The 19270-nt window shown below is 41.9% G+C and overlaps 1 protein-coding gene across 2 annotated transcripts in view; it reads left to right on the top strand.

Annotated features, from left to right (window-relative positions):
- The window catches only part of LOC128909113 (neurexin-3-beta), a 386021-nt gene that overhangs the window by 273159 nt on the left and 93592 nt on the right, over positions 1-19270 (top strand). For both annotated transcript variants that reach the window (XM_054200358.1, XM_054200357.1), the window contains 2 exons: positions 48-355; positions 2545-2547. In XM_054200358.1, coding sequence (XP_054056333.1) covers positions 48-355; positions 2545-2547 — 311 coding nt within the window. The remainder of the gene's footprint in view (positions 1-47; positions 356-2544; positions 2548-19270) is intronic.

The following is a 19270-nucleotide window of genomic DNA, read 5'->3' as shown; positions in this document are numbered from 1 at the left end:
AGCGAAGGAAATGTCTGGCAATAATGTTATTCACCCCCCTTTACTAGGACGACAGTTAACGATCTTCAACACCCAGGCGCAAATAGCCATAGGAGGGAAGGACAGAGGGCGTCTCTTCCAAGGCCAGCTCTCCGGTCTCTATTACAATGGCTTGAAAGTGCTGAACATGGCAGCGGAGAACAACCCCAACATTAAAATCAATGGAAGTGTCCGACTTGTTGGGGAAGTCCCTTCCATCCTGGGAACAACACCCACAACCTCCGTGCCACCGGAAATGTCTACTACAGTCATGGAAACCACAACTACAATGGCCACCACTACAACCCGAAAAAATCGTTCACCACCCAGCATCCAGGTGAGTCAGTCTTCTGCATTTCCTTGGATTCTTAATTAATCTTTTGTTTTGTTGCTCACTTGTAAATTCATGGAAGCCATGTTCTCTGAATCATGCTCCATGTAACTCTTTATTTTAATAATGTAAAACATCACAAAATGTTGTGTCCTGTGTTGGTGAACGAACAGCTGGATGAATTATTATGGCACATGTACGTGATAATGGGGACAAATTTTGCTCCTGTTCTAGTGCAACCCCATTTCTGTAAGTAAAACTGCCCCAGTGCGAATGAGAACATGTTTTTAACTGTTTCTGCAGTTCCATATGTGGGGAAATGTGTTCCTAAGAGAGCTACAAAGCTTAATGGGGGGTGGGTGTATGGTTATTTATTATTATGACAGTATGTATTGCTGCAACAGTGAAGTTCATAATGGGGAGAAAAGCAATGGAGCATTACTTCCAGGTATAGCCATTTTTCATTTTCCTTTTATAGCTTTCTTTCAGAAAACTTTAAAGGAACGCTATCAAGATCAGTTTCTTGCAAAATTTAGATGTTTCCACATAGAGCTGTTTCAAAATATTTGGTAAAAATCATTCATAGAAAAAAAAAATTAATTTCAGATGTTCTGGCTTAATTGTGCCAATGTAGCGTTTTCAGTCCTAAAAATGCCTCTCCTTGTCTGTGCAAAGAAAAGAATCACGTAAATAACCAGTCTGAGCAGTGGATCAGATTTTGAAAATTATTTATTTCAGTGGTGTACTATCATGTTATCAACTAGGGTGCAACATCTGTTTTAAAATCTGTATTTACATCAGAACCTCATCCTGTAGAAATCTACATACTTTCATTGCCACCAGCATACACTGGCTGGGTCACTGGTGACTGATTATTGATCAGAGTGTGCCTTTATTAAACCTCCAGGGAAAGGTATATTCTTGTCTACTTGGAGAAAAATAAATTAAATTATTCCATCTGGTTCCCTGAAACAATTTCTGCTGATTGGGACAGAAGACCTTAATGAAATCAAGGATTTTGAAATCTGTAATCATACAAGTTGCACAATTGTTTTCTAACTGCTTCAGAAAGTTTAATCAGTTATTGATTATGTTTGTGTATATATGACCGTTCTCTTAATTTTTTATCTAGTCTTGGTCGCTTAGGATAAGAAAACACAAAAATCATCCTCTTAATTGTGTAGGAGGTCAGGCCACACCTGCAGTGTTGTGCCCAATTCTGGGCTCTTCAGTACCAAAGAGAGATGGAGCTACTGGAGAGAGTCAAGCAAAGGGCCTCTAAGATGGTTAAGGGATGGTTAAGGGAGCATCTCTCCTATGAGAAAAGGCTGAGAGAGCTGGGACTGTTCAGCCTGGAGAAGAGAAGGCTCAGAGGGATCTTATCAATGTGTACAAATACTTGAAGGGAGGGTGTAAAGCCGACAGTGGTGCCCAGTGACAGGACCAGAGGCAACGGTCACAAACTGAAACACAGGAGTTTCCATCTAAATGTCAGGAAACACTTTTTTACAGTGAGGGTAACCGAGCACAGGCACGGGTTGCCCAGAGAGGTTGTGGAGTGTCCATACTTGTAAATATTCAAAAGCCATCTGCACATGGTCTTGGGCAACTGGACCTGCTTGAGCATGGGAGTTGGACCAGATGACCTCCAGAGGTCCCTTCCAACCACAACCATTCTGTGATTCTGTTAAGTACCTCTGACTGCAGTGGAATTTACAGCTATTGGAATAACTAATTCCAAGCCAAGGTTTTATATTGCCTCCTTTGGTATTCTGTAAATCCAGTTGGCAGCAGGACTGGGATTATTTAAATTATTAGCCTCAAACACCCAATAGTTAATTTATAAAGTCTCAGCTAAATGTGGGGAAATTACCCCAAATTTGGTCACTCTTTGTCATAAACTTTGAAAGAATTACAGTTCCTTCTCCTCAGTGGCTGGCTCTAATTTTAGAGAAAATCTTTTACGATTACATCTCCAGAAGAATAAAGTCTGTGGTCCTAATCCTGCTCTTGTTGGTTTATTGGAGATTTTCTATAATTTATGAAGGCAACAGATCTGTGTTTAGCTATAGGAGTTTAACAGAGAATAGTCCTGGACATTTGTGGGCTGGATCAAGCTGGAAATGACCCTGGCTTTCTTGAAGAGGAACTCTTTCAGAAAGCTTCCTGCCTAACCTACATGGCAGTTCACTCAGCCTGTAGAGACCACTATGTGCTGAAAGAGCATCAAGAAGATTTAATAAAGTGTCAAAGTGCTTCTAAAAACATGGTTAGAGCGGTGATTTCCTGGATACGCATGCACCACAACAAATGGCCTTATCTCAGCTGATATTAAAGCAATAACTCTTTGACACTTCGTGCTACCCACTAAAAGAAAGACAAAGGTCAATATGTACCTCCATTACAACTTTCTGTATTTCAATATCAGGCCATTTTATTGCTGTCGCAGCACAGATGGCTTGCCTTTCTTCCTTACTCTTAGTAGAATTTGATTCTGTCAGCTTAAGTTGTGTTATTTGTGTGGTGAAAGTGAGAAGAAATTGTCTTTTTTCTGTTTGGGCAGTATCTCCAACTGTGGTTTTCAGATGCCTAATGATTATTTTATCTTGCTTGTGTTCGACATCACCATTGTCAAGCCTGCTTACAATTTTAGATCTAAGTGGTGGAAAAATCTAATAGAACAAGTTTGTTTTTTTGGGGAATGTAAAATATAGCTACCTAAGGCTATGAGCGGTACAAATACAGTTAGTTATTACCTTGCTCCAGCTTTCTTGTCTCTTTCCTGCTCAGAAATAAACAATTTTTCTTCACTTTCAAGGCCTTTCACAGTTCAGCCTCTTCTGTCCCCATGCTGATCAGCACAATTCAGGCATTTTTTTGCTCCCTTCTTAGGTTTGATCATAAAAATCTTTCTGCTTCCTGGTACCATCCACAAGGCAACTACAGGTTATTTTTCCAATCCCACTGAAGCCCTCCTTTCATCATGATGTGTGCCAAAAAGTCAGAAGTTAGGCTGATGGTGGTCTAAGGCAGCTGTTTATCAAACTCATCAATGTTGTCACATTTTTTTGTTTTATTATCCATTTTTCTGTATCCATGTGTGATATCTTGTTTTATGCTTAGATTGCAGATTCCTTGCATTCAAAATATACTTTTTGTTCTGCACGTGTACACTATTTAGCACAGAAGGGTTCTGGACCATTGTGGAAACACCAAGCATGATACAAGTAAAACATCTAATGCAAAATAGCAGAAGTTGGGATAAAGAATTATTATTATTACTGTATTAGAAGTATCTGTGCAATTTGTATAACTCATTTTCATATGTAAGTAACTAAAACTTCTCCTTTTTGAAATGCATATGAAGCTTTTTCAGAATATCGTCTGTAATCCCAAAGTGATAAGAAATCCAAGGGAATTTCAGTAGGATTTAGATTTACACATCACTTGTTAAGGAAGTGAAGAAGAGCATGAGATTTCTTCTGTTTGTAATGTACACCAAGATACCTCCTGCAGTTAAGTAGTCTGAGTACTGCCAAAAATATTTTAGAGCACAGTTAGGCTAAAACAGCTGGGAAAATGAATTGCTTTAAAAATACGCAGTGTCTGCACAGGCCAATAACATGCTTTGCAGTTTGTGAAGATCCCAGTCGTGGGATATAGGCTTGGACAAACAACCAAGACAAAGGGAATTAAGAGAAGAGTATTACTGGAAATACCCGGTGGCAATGATATTAGCATTTTAAATGTCTATAACTTCATTTTGTTTTAAAATTTATAATGGCATTTCTGCAAGGCAGTGAAACTCGGATCAGTGGAGGATAGGCAGGATTTGAGTGAGAAACAGTTGAGATGTATGACTGGATGCTATACTGATAGGAACCTTTCTGTGATTCAAATATCCTTCAGAGAGGCCTTGAAAGAAGATAACAAGAGCTGATCTTTTTCTGTTAACTGAAAATAAGGGAGAAAAAGGAGTTTCAATTTGTGGGGGTTTTTTTCAGTGAGTTGCAAATGGTGCTTGTGCTCTGCTGCCCTGAGTAGAAATGCTGATTTGACTTTCTCACTCGTGGTTTTGCTCTGGATTTAAGTATGATCTAACTTCCTGCTGCTGGTCTCAGGGCCCTGACACACCAGACTCTTCTGTGATAATAATATCCTCTCTGGGATTTCTGCTTTGCCACGTTACCCTATGAAGGCCTCAAAGATAGGCCATTAGCTTTTGCATGTGGTACGGTAGCATGCTGTGCAGGCTGCTATTAGATGAGAGTCACTGTACTGTGCCATGTTGTATTCTTGCAAGGCTGCCATGTTTCTCGCAGGTTTACTTCATTAGCAATTGTTAAAGGTGTCCCTATTTCCTCATTTATAGCACAGCTTCAATTATTAGTGAAGTAGCCCAGGGATTTCTGGGTTTGGGAGACTTCTGTGAAAATGAGTTAAGGTGACACTCATTCTCTTGGCTTCTGCTTTGATGTCAATTGCTTATATGCTCAGAATTTATTTACTGAGTCACTGCTCAAAGCTTTTTAGGAGACTCTCCATATGCCCTCATGTGGCATGTTCTGTCCAGTTCACAGCTGGGTCACTCAGTTTTCAAATTATTTGTGTAAAGATATCTTTGAAGTTAATTGCTAAGTAAAGCTAGTCTAGAAAAGCATATATGGTGATACACAACTATTCCATTCAAAACATATTCAGTTCAGCAAATCCAAGCTATGATTCCAGCTGGTACATGGGTTCTTAAGGAGAACTGCTCCAGAGGCCCTAGGGGCCACTGTCCTCTGGCAGGCCCCTAATGTGTTTGCCCTGTGACATGGATGCTTGCATCCCAAGACCCCACAGACAGTTTTCTATGCAAAAAAGATCAGAACCCTTCTGGGAGGGCGGATGGATTTCTGGTTATGTTCTCCATGAAGAGCCAGAAACTGCGTGCGCTGTTACATAGAATCATAGAATTGTTGAGGTTGGAAGGGACCTTTAAGATCATTGAGTCCAACCTTTAACCTACCCTGACAAGAGCCACTTCTAAACCATGTCCCTAAGTGCCCCATCTACCCTTTTTTTAAACACCTCCAGGGATGGTGAATCCACCACCTCCCTGGGCAGCCTATTCCAATGTTTAATAACCCTTTCAGTGAAGAAATGTTTCCTAATATCCAATCTAAACCTCCCCTGACGTAACTTGAACCCGTTTCCTCTCGTCCTATCACTTGTCACCAGGGAGAAGAGGTCAGCCCCCATCTCTCTACAACCTCCTTTCAGGTAGTTGTAGAGGGTGATGAGGTCTCCCCTCAGCCTCCTCTTCTGCAGGCTAAACAACCCCAGCTCCCTCAGTCGTTCTTCATAAGGTTTGTCCTCCAGACCCCTCACCAGCTTTGTAGCCCTTCTCTGGACACGCTCCAACACCTCAATGTCCCTCTTGTAGCGAGGGGCCCAAAACTGAACGCAGTACTCGAGGTGGGGCCTCACCAGTGCCGAGTACAGGGGGATGATCACTTCCCTAGTCCGGCTCACCACACTATTCCTTATACAGGCTAGGATGCTGTTGGCCTTCTTGGCCACCTGGGCACACTGCTGGCTCATATTCAGCCAGCTGTCAACCAACACCCCCAGGTCCTTTTCTGCCGGGCTGCTTTCGAGCCACTCTGCCCCAATCCTGTAGCGCTGCATGGGGTTGTTTTGACCCAAGTGCAGGACCCGGCACTTGGCCTTGTTGAACCTCATACCATTGGCCTCAGCCCATCGGTCCAGCCTGTCCAGATCCCTCTGCAGAGCCAACCTACCCTCAAGCAGATCAACACGACCGCCCAGCTTAGTGTCATCTGCGAACTTACTGAGGGTGCATTCGATCCCTTCATCCAGATCATTGATAAAGATATTAAAGAGAACCGGCCCCAGCACCGAGCCCTGGGGGACACCACTTGTGACTGGACACCAACTGGATTTAACTCCATTTACCACCACTCTCTGGGCACGGCCATCCAGCCAGTTTTTTACCCAGCGAAGAGTACACCTGTCCAGGCCATGAGCAGCCAGTTTCTCCAGGAGAATGCTGTGGGAAACAGTGTCAAAAGCTTTGCAAAAATCCAAGTAGATAACATCCACAGCTTTTCCCTCATCCACTAAGTGGGTCACCTTATCATAGAAGGATATTAGGTTTGATAGGCATGACCTGCCCTTCACAAACCCATGCTGACTGGGCCTGATCACCCTGTTCTCCTGCATGTGCCGTGTAATGGCACTGAGGAGGATCTGTTCCATGACCTTCCCAGGCACCGAGGTCAGACTGACTGGCCTGTAGTTCCCCGGATCCTCCTTCCGGCCCTTCTTGTGGATGGGTGTCACATTTGCTAACCTCCAGTCAGCTGGGACCTCCCCGGTTGTCCAGGACTGCTCATAAATGATACCAAGTGGCCTGGTGAGCACTTCCGCCAGCTCTTTCAATACCCTTGGGTGGATCCCATCCGGCCCCATAGATTTGTGCACCTCCAGGTGCTGAAGCATGTCCCTCACCGTTTCCCTTTGGATTACGGGGGCTTCATTCTGCTCCCCATCCCTGTCTTCTAGTTCAGGGGTCTGGGTGCTCAGGGAACAACTGGTCCTACTGCTGAAGACTAAGGCAAAGACTGCATTAAGTACCTCAGCCTTTTCCTCATCCTTGGTCACTATGTTGCCGGCCCTATCTACTAGAGGACAGAGATAATCCTTAGTCCTCTTCTTATTGCTAATATATTTATAGAAACTTTTTTTGTTGTCCTTGACAACAGAAGCCAGGTTTAGCTCTAGCTGGGCTTTGGCCCTCCTGATTTTTTCCCTACATAGCTTCACTACCTCTTTGTAGTCGTCTTGAGTGGCCTGCCCTTCCTTCCAGAGGCCATAGATCCTCTTTTTTTCCCTAAGTCGCAACACTAGCTCCCTGTTTAGCCAGGCCGGTCTTTTTCCCCGACGGCTTGTCTTCTGGCACATGGGGACAGCCTGCTCCTGCGCCTTTAAGACTTCCTTCTTGAAAATCATCCAGGCTTCCTGGGCTCCTTTGCCCTGGAGGACTGCCTCCCAGGGGACTTTGTCAACCAGGCTCCTGAAAAGCCCAAAGTCTGCCCTCCGGAAGTCCAAGGTAGCAGTTCTGCTGACCCCTCTCCTTGCTTCTCGCAAAATCGAAAACTCTATCATTTCATGGTCACTGTTCCCAAGACAGCCTCCAACCTTCACAACCCCCACAAGACCTTCCCTATTTACAAACAACAGATCCAGCAGGGCACCTTCCCTGGTTGGCTCTCTCACTAGCTGTGTCAGGAAGTTATCCCCTGCACATTCCAGGAACCTTCTAGACTGTTCCCTCCCTGCTGTATTGTATTCCCAGCAGATGTCCGGCAAATTGAAGTCCCCCATGAGGACAAGAGCTCGCGATCTTGAGACTTCTCACAGCCGTTTATAGAATATTTCATCTGCCTCTTCATCCTGATTGGGCGGTCTATAACAGACTCCTACTATGATATCTGCCTTGTTAGCCCTGCCCCTGATTCTTACCCATAAACACTCAGTCTCATTATCACCATCATTAAGTTCAAAGCATATTCAAACACATATCCAGTGTATGCCTCAACTTCTTGAGATGAGGGTAATGTCACTTGCCAGACTAGTCAAACTGTAGCTTGGAGGTGACAAGAATAAATACTTGTGGATGTTTTCAGATATAATCTTGGAGCCATAGAATGACCATGTATGATATAGAATATGCAGAATGTTCTCTCTAAAAAATGGAAGAGGGAATCTGCCCGTTATCCATATGGAGAGTCCAGCCCATTGGTATGGCTCAGAACAAGGTTCTCAACCTTTTGTTTTAACCATTAAGCTTTCCAGCCTTCTAAGTACGTTTTCTATTGAGGGTCCAATAATCTTGATTAATGTCTTTCCATAACGTGCAGCTCCAGGCTAAATCCTTTCTTACAGTGTATATCACAAAGGAAAATAGCACAGAAGATTTGTCAGTCTAATTAGACTTTCACTGTCAGCTAAGACAAATAAAATTGTCTCACCCTTGGTCTTGCCTAGGTACTTTCTTTTAGACTCATAGATAATAATTTGGGGGGGGAAAGAAATTGGCCTTTAATTTAGTTTTTGTTTCTTATAAGTCACTAGTGACATTTTCATCCCAAGACTGCAAAGCTCTAATGAAAAAAGAGCTTTTGATGAGACTCTGCTTTAAAGATTGACTTCATTGGCCCAGTGGTATGGCTGAGAATTACGCAGTCTGGTTCTCATCCCTCCTTTTCTGCTTCTTCCTCAACTATTTTTTCTTAAAGAGACCAAAGCCCCTAACCTGTACCATCTTTCAGAGTGGAATCCTTTCTCCTGCACTACAGTTCTGTTGGGTGAGATGGTAAAGGTGCACTGCTGCAGTGAAATTCACAAAATGGCATTTACTTAATTCACAGCCACATCTCTTCTGTGATCATTAGGTGGTAACATGGTTTGGGCAGAGAAAGAAAGCAGAGGTTGGAAGCAAGAATCCAAATGTGGTATAGAAAATTTTCATGCAAACTACTGTTCATGTATGTTACAGGGTGATTAATCCAATAATACCGAATGACCTCTAAATACTTCACAGGTATATAGTACAGAAATAGATTTAGCGCACAGTGAAATAGAGAATCTTTGGTCTATAATGTAGTAGCCACCTAGCCAGAAACATCTGTATGATATGATAGGGAAATGGATAAAAATATTCTCCAAGTTTTAAAGGAATATTAGATGGGGGAGTGGTGTGGTGTGTTTAAATTATATTTATTGATGGTAGTGTTTAGGATACTCAGATTACCTGTAAAGCTCATATGATCTAAAATATAATCCTGTATTTTCATTATTTCATTCACTTTCTGCAGAAAGGCAGGTGTGATGCACTTCTGGAAGTGCCATAGGGAACCAGGAGTTCAGTACCCATCCAAAAAGAGACTGTGATTTTTACTGTAATATTATTTTCCCAGCCTACGCTTCCAAGTACTGACAAGCACTGATGATGGAAATAAGCTCAGCCTTGTATTTCTGCTAAGCACAATTACAATAATAAAGAGCATTGTATTTGTAAAACAGCTCATGCATATGCTGGTATATGCTCTCATTTGTTGACATTATCACCAGTGATATTTGAACATTTAACTTAGTAATCATTGTCTCCTCCAAATGGAGACTACTCTTTTGTCACTCCAGGGGAGGAAAGTGATTGAATGTGTGTGGCAAACTTCAGTGCCGCAAGTTGACGCATAGTATGATTTCTCAAAATATAGCTTACACTCATTCTTTGGATAACCTGTTTTTATATAGTAGTGTTGTCAAGTCATTGCTTCAGACAATCCTCTATTTGTTCTGCTGGGACCCACACTGTCTTTTAATTTTTTCAGTCTAATAGTTTACAGAAGACCCAAGTTAGCTGATTCATTTCTACAAGGGTTGAGTTTACATTGCCTTTAATCTGCAGATGTGAACAACCATTTGGGACTTGCAGCAAAATCTCAGCTGGTGTTTTGAACACATGTACCCAGTTCTGTTCCACTGTGAATTCTGTAAATTAAGATTTGGCCCAGCGTGTGAAGGGGAGGCTGGTCTAACACTTTTCTAGAATTTCAGCACTTTTTTAGATTTTCTCTGATGAAGTTTTTTATCTTGATCAAGAATTTATTAAAATATTTGCTTGATTTTTGGTGATCAAAAAGCACACCCTCTTCTGTAATAAAAGGATAAGAAGCAGTAATAACAGCTGTAGTAAACTGATACCTACCTTCTTCAGACAGGCAGGCATATATTTCTTGGAAAGTACCCTTAATGACATCAGTATGTAGGGGTTTTTTTAGGGCACAGTATCCCTTTATGTATTTAGACATGTCATTTGCCCTGCCAAAAAGAATTCTTGAAAGTCACATGGAAGATTATTTTCAAAATCTGATTAATACAGTACTCAGGAACTAAAGCTACTATCGTTGGCTATACATTTTATCACAAGCCAAATGAAAGAATAGGACAAATGGGTTGTTCTAAGGCTGTTGTGCAGCAGCAATATATGATGAAGAGATCCAGTACTGCAAAAGCAACTGCTTAGAAATAAATGGAGTAGAATCAATGGTTATAGCTCAAATACAGTTGGAGGATTGACTCACATTTTGTTATAGCATATCTGCTCTGCTTGCTATTTATATACTTCAGGGAAATGCCTAGAAGCTGCAGACATTGCCAGAATACTTCCAGAGCACATAGTTCCATTTTATTTGTTTGGATTTTTTAACAAGACTGGCTGAGAGGTGGGAACATACCTCTTACCTTTCCTAGCTCATATTTGAATGAATGTGCAGAAATTAAAAACACATCCATGTTGTTGTGACAGACCTGCTTTCTAAAACCATCTAATTTAATGCCTTGGGTTTTCTCTAGAATTATGATGTTGTTAACTAGCGGAAACAGAAGGATTTCTGCAAATTTCTTTTTCATCTATGAGATGAGTTGTCAGTGATTTGCAAGATATGTCTGTCACGATACAGCTCTTAAAAGTAGCGCTTAGCAAGACAGGCTTTACAACCACCAATCCTTTCTCTCCTCCCTTAGATGGCATATGAGTAGGCGGGATGTTGTTAATTTTGATTGCAAAATTACTTCTATTGTATTCTGAAAGATAGTTAAGAATTTGTTTCCACAAAATTTCAACAGAAAATTAAAGCCAAAGGGGAATTGGATTTCAGTTCTCCTGATATTGCATGGGATGCAAATGTTCCTCTTCTTCTTTCTTATGGTGTGTTTTTGGAGAAAATTTGGTCTGTTGGCTTTTCAGCCTTATAATGACTTATGAAGGGACCATTTTCCCTAATAATTGCTTGGAGAGTTTTCCACTGGTGCTGTGTTGCCCATTTTGCTGACTCTTGGATTGGGCGTGCTAAAGAAATTGATTTGTGGGTAAGGACACTTCCAGGGAATACCAGTAGTTTATTAGGAGGAGTGAACCAGAGCATAGGAAACGTTGGGATGATCTCATGGCTAAATGTATGAAAGTGGGTAGAGAAAGAATGAATACAGAGGTGCAGACTAGGAACTAAGATCTAGAGGATGAGATACACCTATCGCATAGAGATATGGGAAGGAAATAGCAAGATTTAAAGATGGAGAGTGACATGGCTAGAGTTGGTTGGCTGGTGGTTCTAGCAACTCTGTTTTGGGTAGACAAAGGTTTGGAGAAGAGAGAAACTCATACCCATATGGTTTAGTAACCGCTCTTCTACTTTTTGCCAAGCTGGCAGGGATTCAGTTCAGTAAAACTGCTGGCAGTGACATCTGAGGACCCATGGTCTCTTCCACAGCAGTACAAAGTCAGGCAGAGCTGGACTCTCACACACTTGTACTAAGATCATCTAAAAAGCACCTCTTCCTCTCACTTGCAACAGCTCCTTTCCTGTAAGTGTTTTGAAGCAGGAAAACTCATTCTTAGTGTAAAGAGAGTCAGGTCAAGTAAGGAGAAAAAACTGTGATGTGTTGTGCTCTTTTAACATCCAAGCAATAGCCTCAGTGCCCAAACCATACAGAGATTTGCACAAATAGCTTGAATTTAACTTGGTCAAAATGTCCTTTTCTTTTTTCCTGAAAGATGACCTCCAATGAAAGTATAAGGACATGAATGATTTTAATCTGTGGTAACAATGGAGAACCAGTCCTGACTGACTCCAGCAGCATAAATATACAAAATGACAGATTATCCTGCTGCCTCCCTCCCTGCTGCCTGAGCAGACACATACACACTCAGTAGCACACAGCAAAATTCAAATTGGTCTTTATCTTTTATCTGTTGCCCCAGTGATTAATGCTGCTCTTGCTGGGAGACTAATCGAACGAGGGGAAATATGGAGAAAGAAATATGTATTTCTTAGACTATCGTTATCAGTGTTATTATTATTCCTTTAATATATTTTCCTCCTGTTAGAAGAACTTAATGTACTGACGCAGTAGGAAGCGGGAGGTGAGAGCAGATTTGATGGCAGGAAGATGAATGGGGCAGGCCGCAGCAAGTGGAACACAGGCGTTTTGCAGAATGAGCTGAGCTGCTGAAGTGCTTTGGGGTTGTGGTGTTTTAGCTAGAAAACCAAGAGGCTGTAGCAGGCTGAATACGGGTCCTGAACCAGGAACTACTGTTTTCTAAGCCCCACTCAATTCACTCAGCAGCTGTCAACAAACCTCCTCTATAAATGGTTCTTTACTTTCCCTGTGGAGTAAAATAAGGATACACTCGGTCTGTCACACATCCAAGTTTACAGGCACTATTCTGAAAGTATGGGTAATCCCTCATAAATTCCCTCAGATGTTGTATTCCCTTTCCCTCTTGCCTGGTCCTTAGCCTAGGTCTTTCATTGTCATACTGTGACCCTGTAGTTCCAGTCTGATCCTACAGATGTGTATAGCACAGAGCAGAAAATTTACCCTGTGCTGTGGTAAAACCAGAAATGGATGCTTTGAGTATGGGTATAACTTAGATTTAGTAGGAGGCCTGTCTTATGAATGAGTAGGAATGGATTCCAATTGTCTTGTTCCCTCAGGCTCTTAAGAAAAAAGACTTAAATATGGTAATTAAGGGATCACACCTTGTTCTCCCTTTGAGATGAGGACTACAGAAAGGAGAACCTGTAATAAAGGAATAGACTTGTTTGGGATTAAGGGTCATGTTGCCTCTCTCCTTATTTCAGCATTCTGGCTGTTTTAACAAGTGTGAATACGTGTTTTCCAAATATACTCTTGTGGTGAGATAGTGATGGACATCAAAAAGGAAACGAGATAGAAAGAGGAGCTATGATACCTATGCTATAGAAGCATTTTTGGTAGGATCAGTATTCCCTGGCCTCTCTGTGTTATTACTCTTTTCTGTGGGTATATTGGCATAATGTCCTCTTCCTTCACAGAGTAGGCTCAAGACTTGTAAATATGTTTAGGGTCCAAATCTTATGCATAATTACCTTAGCTCCCAATTGATTACATTTAGGCAGCAGTTAATCCTTTTGTTCTCTGCTAGAGCAATGCTGTGTGTTTGTATTAACACTTATATTAGCATGCGGGTCTCTAGTGCCCAGGTTTGTTTCATTGTTATAGACATAACCTCATTAGAGATATTCATAGAAAAGCAAGCTAAAACTGATTCTGTACACCCGATAAATGCAACTCCTCCGCTCACGTTAGTCCCATATATGTCTCCCAATTTATAAATACTGCTTAAGTTGTCCTCCCTCTGCCTAGTGCTTTGCTGTTTACTCTGTCACACTTTAGATTTAGATGAACTGAAGTTGTTCTTAAGCTTGTGAGCAAAGGTTGTTCAGGTGACTGCTGCTGTCACCTGCTTGTCTCATCTTGAGATTTAGCAATTTGTGGGAAATGAAATTTAGAAATGTAGATATGCTAGGCAGGTCAGATTATATAGCCCACTCCTCTGGAGTCCCTGAAGGCATTCAGCTTTAACAGTGTCAGAGGAGGATCTATGCAGCAGAGCTTATGGGCTTCCTCCAGAGCCAAGAGGACAGCTGGCCCCACTCCGTAACAGATCTGTGTGCAGGTGCTGGGGATCAGCCATCAGGTAGGATTTCCAGTTGCTTGCCACAAATAAGAGTGCTGGGGTGGAAAGGGTAGATGGGAGGAAGGTTTTGTGTTGTGTCTGTGCCTCAGAAAGAACTACTGCAGTGGAAGCTTCTCCTGAGAGGACTTCTTCCACCCCCACATCTGACTAATTGTGAGGTGTTGTTGCTTGCCTGAAGATGAATAATTCTTTGGTGCTCAGATGGCTGATTACATGTTGTCCTTCTGTTTATGGATTCAAGCACAGCAGAGAAATTTCTGCTTGCTTGGCTGTAGCATTTGTTGCCCTGGCAAGAAGGAAGAGCCACTTACAATCTGCTGTGAAAAGGCTTGGTGTCTCTCTGGCTGCCTCTCAGCTAATGTCTGATGCTTGCAAGTTGTTTGTTTTGTTCTTTCTTAACTGAAGTCATAAGAATGGTGTTAGTTTCTGCTCCATGTGATTCCTGGAGGGAAGGGAGGGAGGAAGTTGGCAAGAACTGGAAAGGAGGGTAAGAGCCTGGCTGTAAATTCCTAAGGACCAGGATCTGCAATGTTCGCTTTGGCTTTAGGAAATGCTGTAGCAATTGGAGTGAGTTGCAGCCCTGCGGTTTCCACCTTGCTCTTTTTATGACGGTTTGTTGTATAGTTCCAGCTAGGTCCCTGGATCAGCTTCTGAATTCAGTCTGAATTGCCCCCCAAGGCCAAACTTTCCTAGTGGGGCTTGGGAAGTTCTGCTGCTGCAACTCTTGGCCAGGGATTTATTCTCTCCTGCTTACTGTCATAGTGGTGGACACTAGACATCAAAGACAGCCAGAGAATTAGAAAGTTAAATGGCATCAGGGCTTCTGCTGGGAGGGGAGAAATAGGGTGAAAGAGGATGGCAATGTCGTCACCTTCCCAGAGAGAGCTGCAGATTGAACAGGGCAAAGGACGTAAATAACAGTTTACAACACCAAGGATAATTCTAGAGGCAGAGAGAGGTAATGGCACAGGCTGTCTGTCCCTCTGGTTCTGTCAGGTTTTGTCACTTTGAATTTACTGACTGTATTTCTTCTATTCAAGCCTGTTTTAATGACAACAGTAGCTGAACTTCAGGAGGATTTGGGGATTTCATTTTTTTTTTTAACATTTTTTCCTCTTGATAGCTGTTCTTCCCTTGCGCTTTTGTCCTTCTAAAGCTGAGAAGGCAACTTCAGTGGTGGCGATGAACGTGACAGTGGTTAGGCAGTGCCATACCCCATTTCTTCCAATGGGACACTATGGAGAAGACAAGAGGAGTGATCACTATTATCTATGGGTACAGCTAAGCTCCATCTGGCAAGTTGCATTTGCAGTACCTGTCACGTGTATTGCCTTGGCATCTGAGAGTATTTCAGCTCAGGAGCCCATCTACCTGCAGTGGTCCATGAATTCAGACCAAGGATGTGGGGAGAAATAGTGAATTATTAACTCAAAACACATATGTACCTAGAAATCAGAAAACCACTTGTTAATTACATCTCTCTGAGCCAGAAATCCTCTCCTATCAGTATATTTTATTTATATGACTGATACCTTTTACAGTAGAATTACATGGAGATTTAGACTAGGGCTGAATCATAACTTCATGTTGCAAGTCAGGGCATTATTCGGCAGTCTTGTGCAAATTCATGCATAGAAGACAAAGACTGAAAAAAACCAAAACTAGCAGTCTGTACCCTTCTCATTTCTGTTCCTTTCTGCTGTCCAGGAAGACTTTTTAAAAGAAAGAAAACAGTACTTTCTGAAAAAGGTGAGGGGTGCTTTTCAGTTGCAAAAGCAGAACTAATTAAAACTTGTTTTGTTTGATTATATTTTTATCATTCATAGCTTAATTTTTAAGTTTTATTTGCAGGAAAGTGTGGGGTCTGGAAAATAAAATTTTCTGACTTGAGATGTGCAGACAAAAGTGATAGTAAAAACCATAATATGAATTTTGGTTTCAAACTTGCCAAAGATATCAGTGACCATGAATGGTCATACTCACTGTTCCTAGAGGCAAATTTTTTGTATTGAAAACCTTCGTGTAAGAAAATCTGGTGGCCAGTTGTAAAAACTATAGAATAATAGAATGGAGGCTTTGTTTGTGAAAACAGCTGTTCCTTCTAAAACCACCAAGCAATGCTATAACCGAAAATGCACATCAGTGAAGAAGAATGTGCTCATAAGCACTTCTTACTGGAAATCGTACATATATCCTGGAAGGGATATGAAGAAGTTAAACGTGGACTGTCCTATAACTCTGGTATGGGATCTGTAGTGGGACTGTGTTTTTTCTGATCACTGCATGTAGTGATTGTTCATGTAACTGGATCATGTTGTTCCAGGTGCCATTTCTGCTCTATTTTAATGCATTTGGCGTGATTTACATTTGAACAGAGCAGTGAAATTTGGGCTGTAACCCACATGGCAGCATCAGGAAGACAATTTTAACTTGATTGACCTTCTTTGGCATCAGATTGTATGCAGAGGTCCAGCCATTCCTGGTTCTAGACACAGAATTCGCTTTCCTGCTTGTGTGTAATTTGGGGAAACTCATAATTCAGTTGATGCCTTTGACATAGTGCCAGGTAGAGGGAGTTGTCTAAAGCGATCCCGTCAGCCAAATCTCACTGGGTAGAGCTGTGATTATTTGTTCTGCAGCAAGGGAAATGAGTGGATTTCAAATCCCCTTGACCAAAGCCTTCAGTCTCTGGGATAGACCATGTGGCACCTGCTGGAGCCTTCTGTATGTGTGCTAACAGTAATGAAAACAGGCGTTAACAAAATTTCTTTCTGAAGCACCTTACAAACTGTATCTGAGGATTGTTGGTTTTTTCATGACAGATGCACAGAAAATTGTAGGTTAGCACCTAATTATTGTTTAATAATGTATAGCTAACCCAGCAGTAGTTTGGGATGGCAACCAAAGATGCTTTCAAACATGGCCATGAAGCAAGACACAAAACCATACAAAAGCAGGATATAATTAACCAAGTTGTCATTGCATCAGGACACCCCTAAATCAGTTATTTTAAAAAAGATTGTTGAATAGTCAAATGATCTCAATAAGACTATTACCTCAACGATGGCTCCTTCTGACATCCAAAATTATGTGCTCTGATTAAAGAGAATCCTCCTCATCTGCATTTCATGGCTGTACTTTTGGTATCTTGTTAATGTGTGCAAGCTGTTCTCATCCACAGAGAACAGAAAGTGGTTTGGGTTTTGTTTTGTTTTCTTTCTGTTAAGGAAAGACAGGTAGGTCTGGACAACAGTGAAGCAATGTCCAAATAGGTCTAAATTAACTCAGTTTAGGCATTGGAAAACATTCTCCATATTAACTTGTCACATTGCTTACTGAGAAGCAGGGAGTATTATCTCAGATGAATTGGTTCACACACGACCCCATATTAACATGGTTGTTACGAGCTTATACTGCAGCTGTCTTCAGAGGTAGCTGGGGTTCAAATTGGCACAAGTCAACAGATGATGCAAGTGGCCAAGTTCAGTGGCAGCATGAAAGACATGGCAAAGCTTCAATGTTTGTGACTCAAAGACTTTCCTTACTGAATTTTGCCATTTAATAGGTCATCATTCACATGTCTCTGATCACCCCTTTAAGCTGCCTCCTGGCAGAGCTAGCAGATCAGGACATACGCTTGTGCCTGAGCTGCTTCGGGTCACAGCCTGAGCTGCGATGCCAACCCCTTTAGATGAGCAGATTCCACTGTGTGCTGATTCCTGAAATGGAGCTGGGGAGGAATGGACACGCTGATGTCTTCGTTGTCCTTGCTGCAGGGACAATAACCTCTGGCTGGTGGGTGAGGAGGACAGCTGGGGATTCTAACATCTTCGGCCACTGCTGCAGGAGTAAAAAATTATGTCAGTCAGAGCTTTTTATTATAAATGAGGCAATTTCGTAATATGGCAAGGCTTTTCAATGCTCTTGCAATGCTTTATTGAAGTTTCTCTGAATGGCATTACATTCTGTAGTGCCAAATGGAGATACATATCCAAAGCTTTCAATGGGATACAGTACTTGCTTCAGCAGAATATCCTTTTTCCCTAGGTGTATTCACCTAGTAACTTATTTCTGGGACTGCTATGCCTTCTGTGACAGTTCTGCCACTTTGAAGTCCTTCTTGAACCAGTGAAAGATTTTCATTAGCTGTCAAGGGTTTTCATTAAAATGATCTTTGGCTTTGACCTCTTAAACTGAGATCTTGCACCCTATGTTGGCATCCCATGAGAATGGTTTATTCATTGCTCCTTCTGTACCTGGCTAAAATCTTAAGCTTCTGAGGGATTTTTTTTCTCTTTAAAAAAGAAAGTCAAGTGAGCCTAATTATTTTCCAGCCCAGGAGTGCGGTGTATCCTATTAAAATACACCTTGAGTGGCACACCTGCATGGTCCTCTCACTAAGGCTGAGATGCTTGCTGTGCTGTTCAAGGCTTCTGTAAAAAAAGATGAGCTCACATGTGCTTTCCAGGCTTTACTGTGTCGTCTTTATCTGCAGACCTGGAAAACAAATCAAAGAAAAAGCATTCATGTCAAACTCTAGGTATTTTTTTTCCTTCTAAATTAAAAAGGGCTTTCTCGGATGTGGAGCACTTCTGAATGACCTCCGCTGTGCTTTCTGAAGCTGCTCCGCTGTGGAGCGTTTATGTGCTGTCAGTGGCAGCTGTCTCCCCCCAAAGAATTTGCAGCGATGTTGTTAGACTGCCAGGGCTCTGACTTAACCTTTTCTGTCTCAGCTTGCATCTTGTGTTTTTGTTTTTTTTCTCCTCTCTCCTGCCATTACATCACATCGCACCACACTGTCTTTCTCCTTTCTTATGTAGGTCTCTTAATTTCCACAACTCCCTTCTGCTTCTTCAGTGCCTCCACCTTTTGTTTATTGTAATGTCAGATGAATATAAACCTTATACACTGATATAAACTCACTCAAATGGAATTGCTTTTCCCATTCCCACAAACGCTAGGGACCCTGTAATGTCCCTGCCCCTTTTGAAGAGGGTGTACCCTTTGCATTTCCAGCAGATTTGCAAAGTGCAAAGAGAAGGAAGCTCTTCCCTGGGAGAATGGGATGCACGTGCCTTGCAGGGCTTAGTCTTAATTTGATCGACAGGTTTAGCAGACAGTAACTGAGACCATGAAATGGGCAGGAGGTTTCAGAGGACTTTGTTACCTGCCCAATGCATCTGCTCATGGATTTTTGCATGTGTGTGCTGTATTTCTCTTGGATTCCCTCCCTGGACATTGATTTCCAGAGCGTGAGGATTGACTGCCTTACAATATTATCCTGGCTAAGGTTCCTGCAAGCACTGTTTATGAAAACACCTAATCCT

The sequence above is a fragment of the Rissa tridactyla genome, chromosome 4, assembly GCF_028500815.1.
Source record: "Rissa tridactyla isolate bRisTri1 chromosome 4, bRisTri1.patW.cur.20221130, whole genome shotgun sequence".
NCBI lineage: Eukaryota > Metazoa > Chordata > Aves > Charadriiformes > Laridae > Rissa > Rissa tridactyla.
This window is presented reverse-complemented; position numbering and strand designations above follow the sequence as displayed.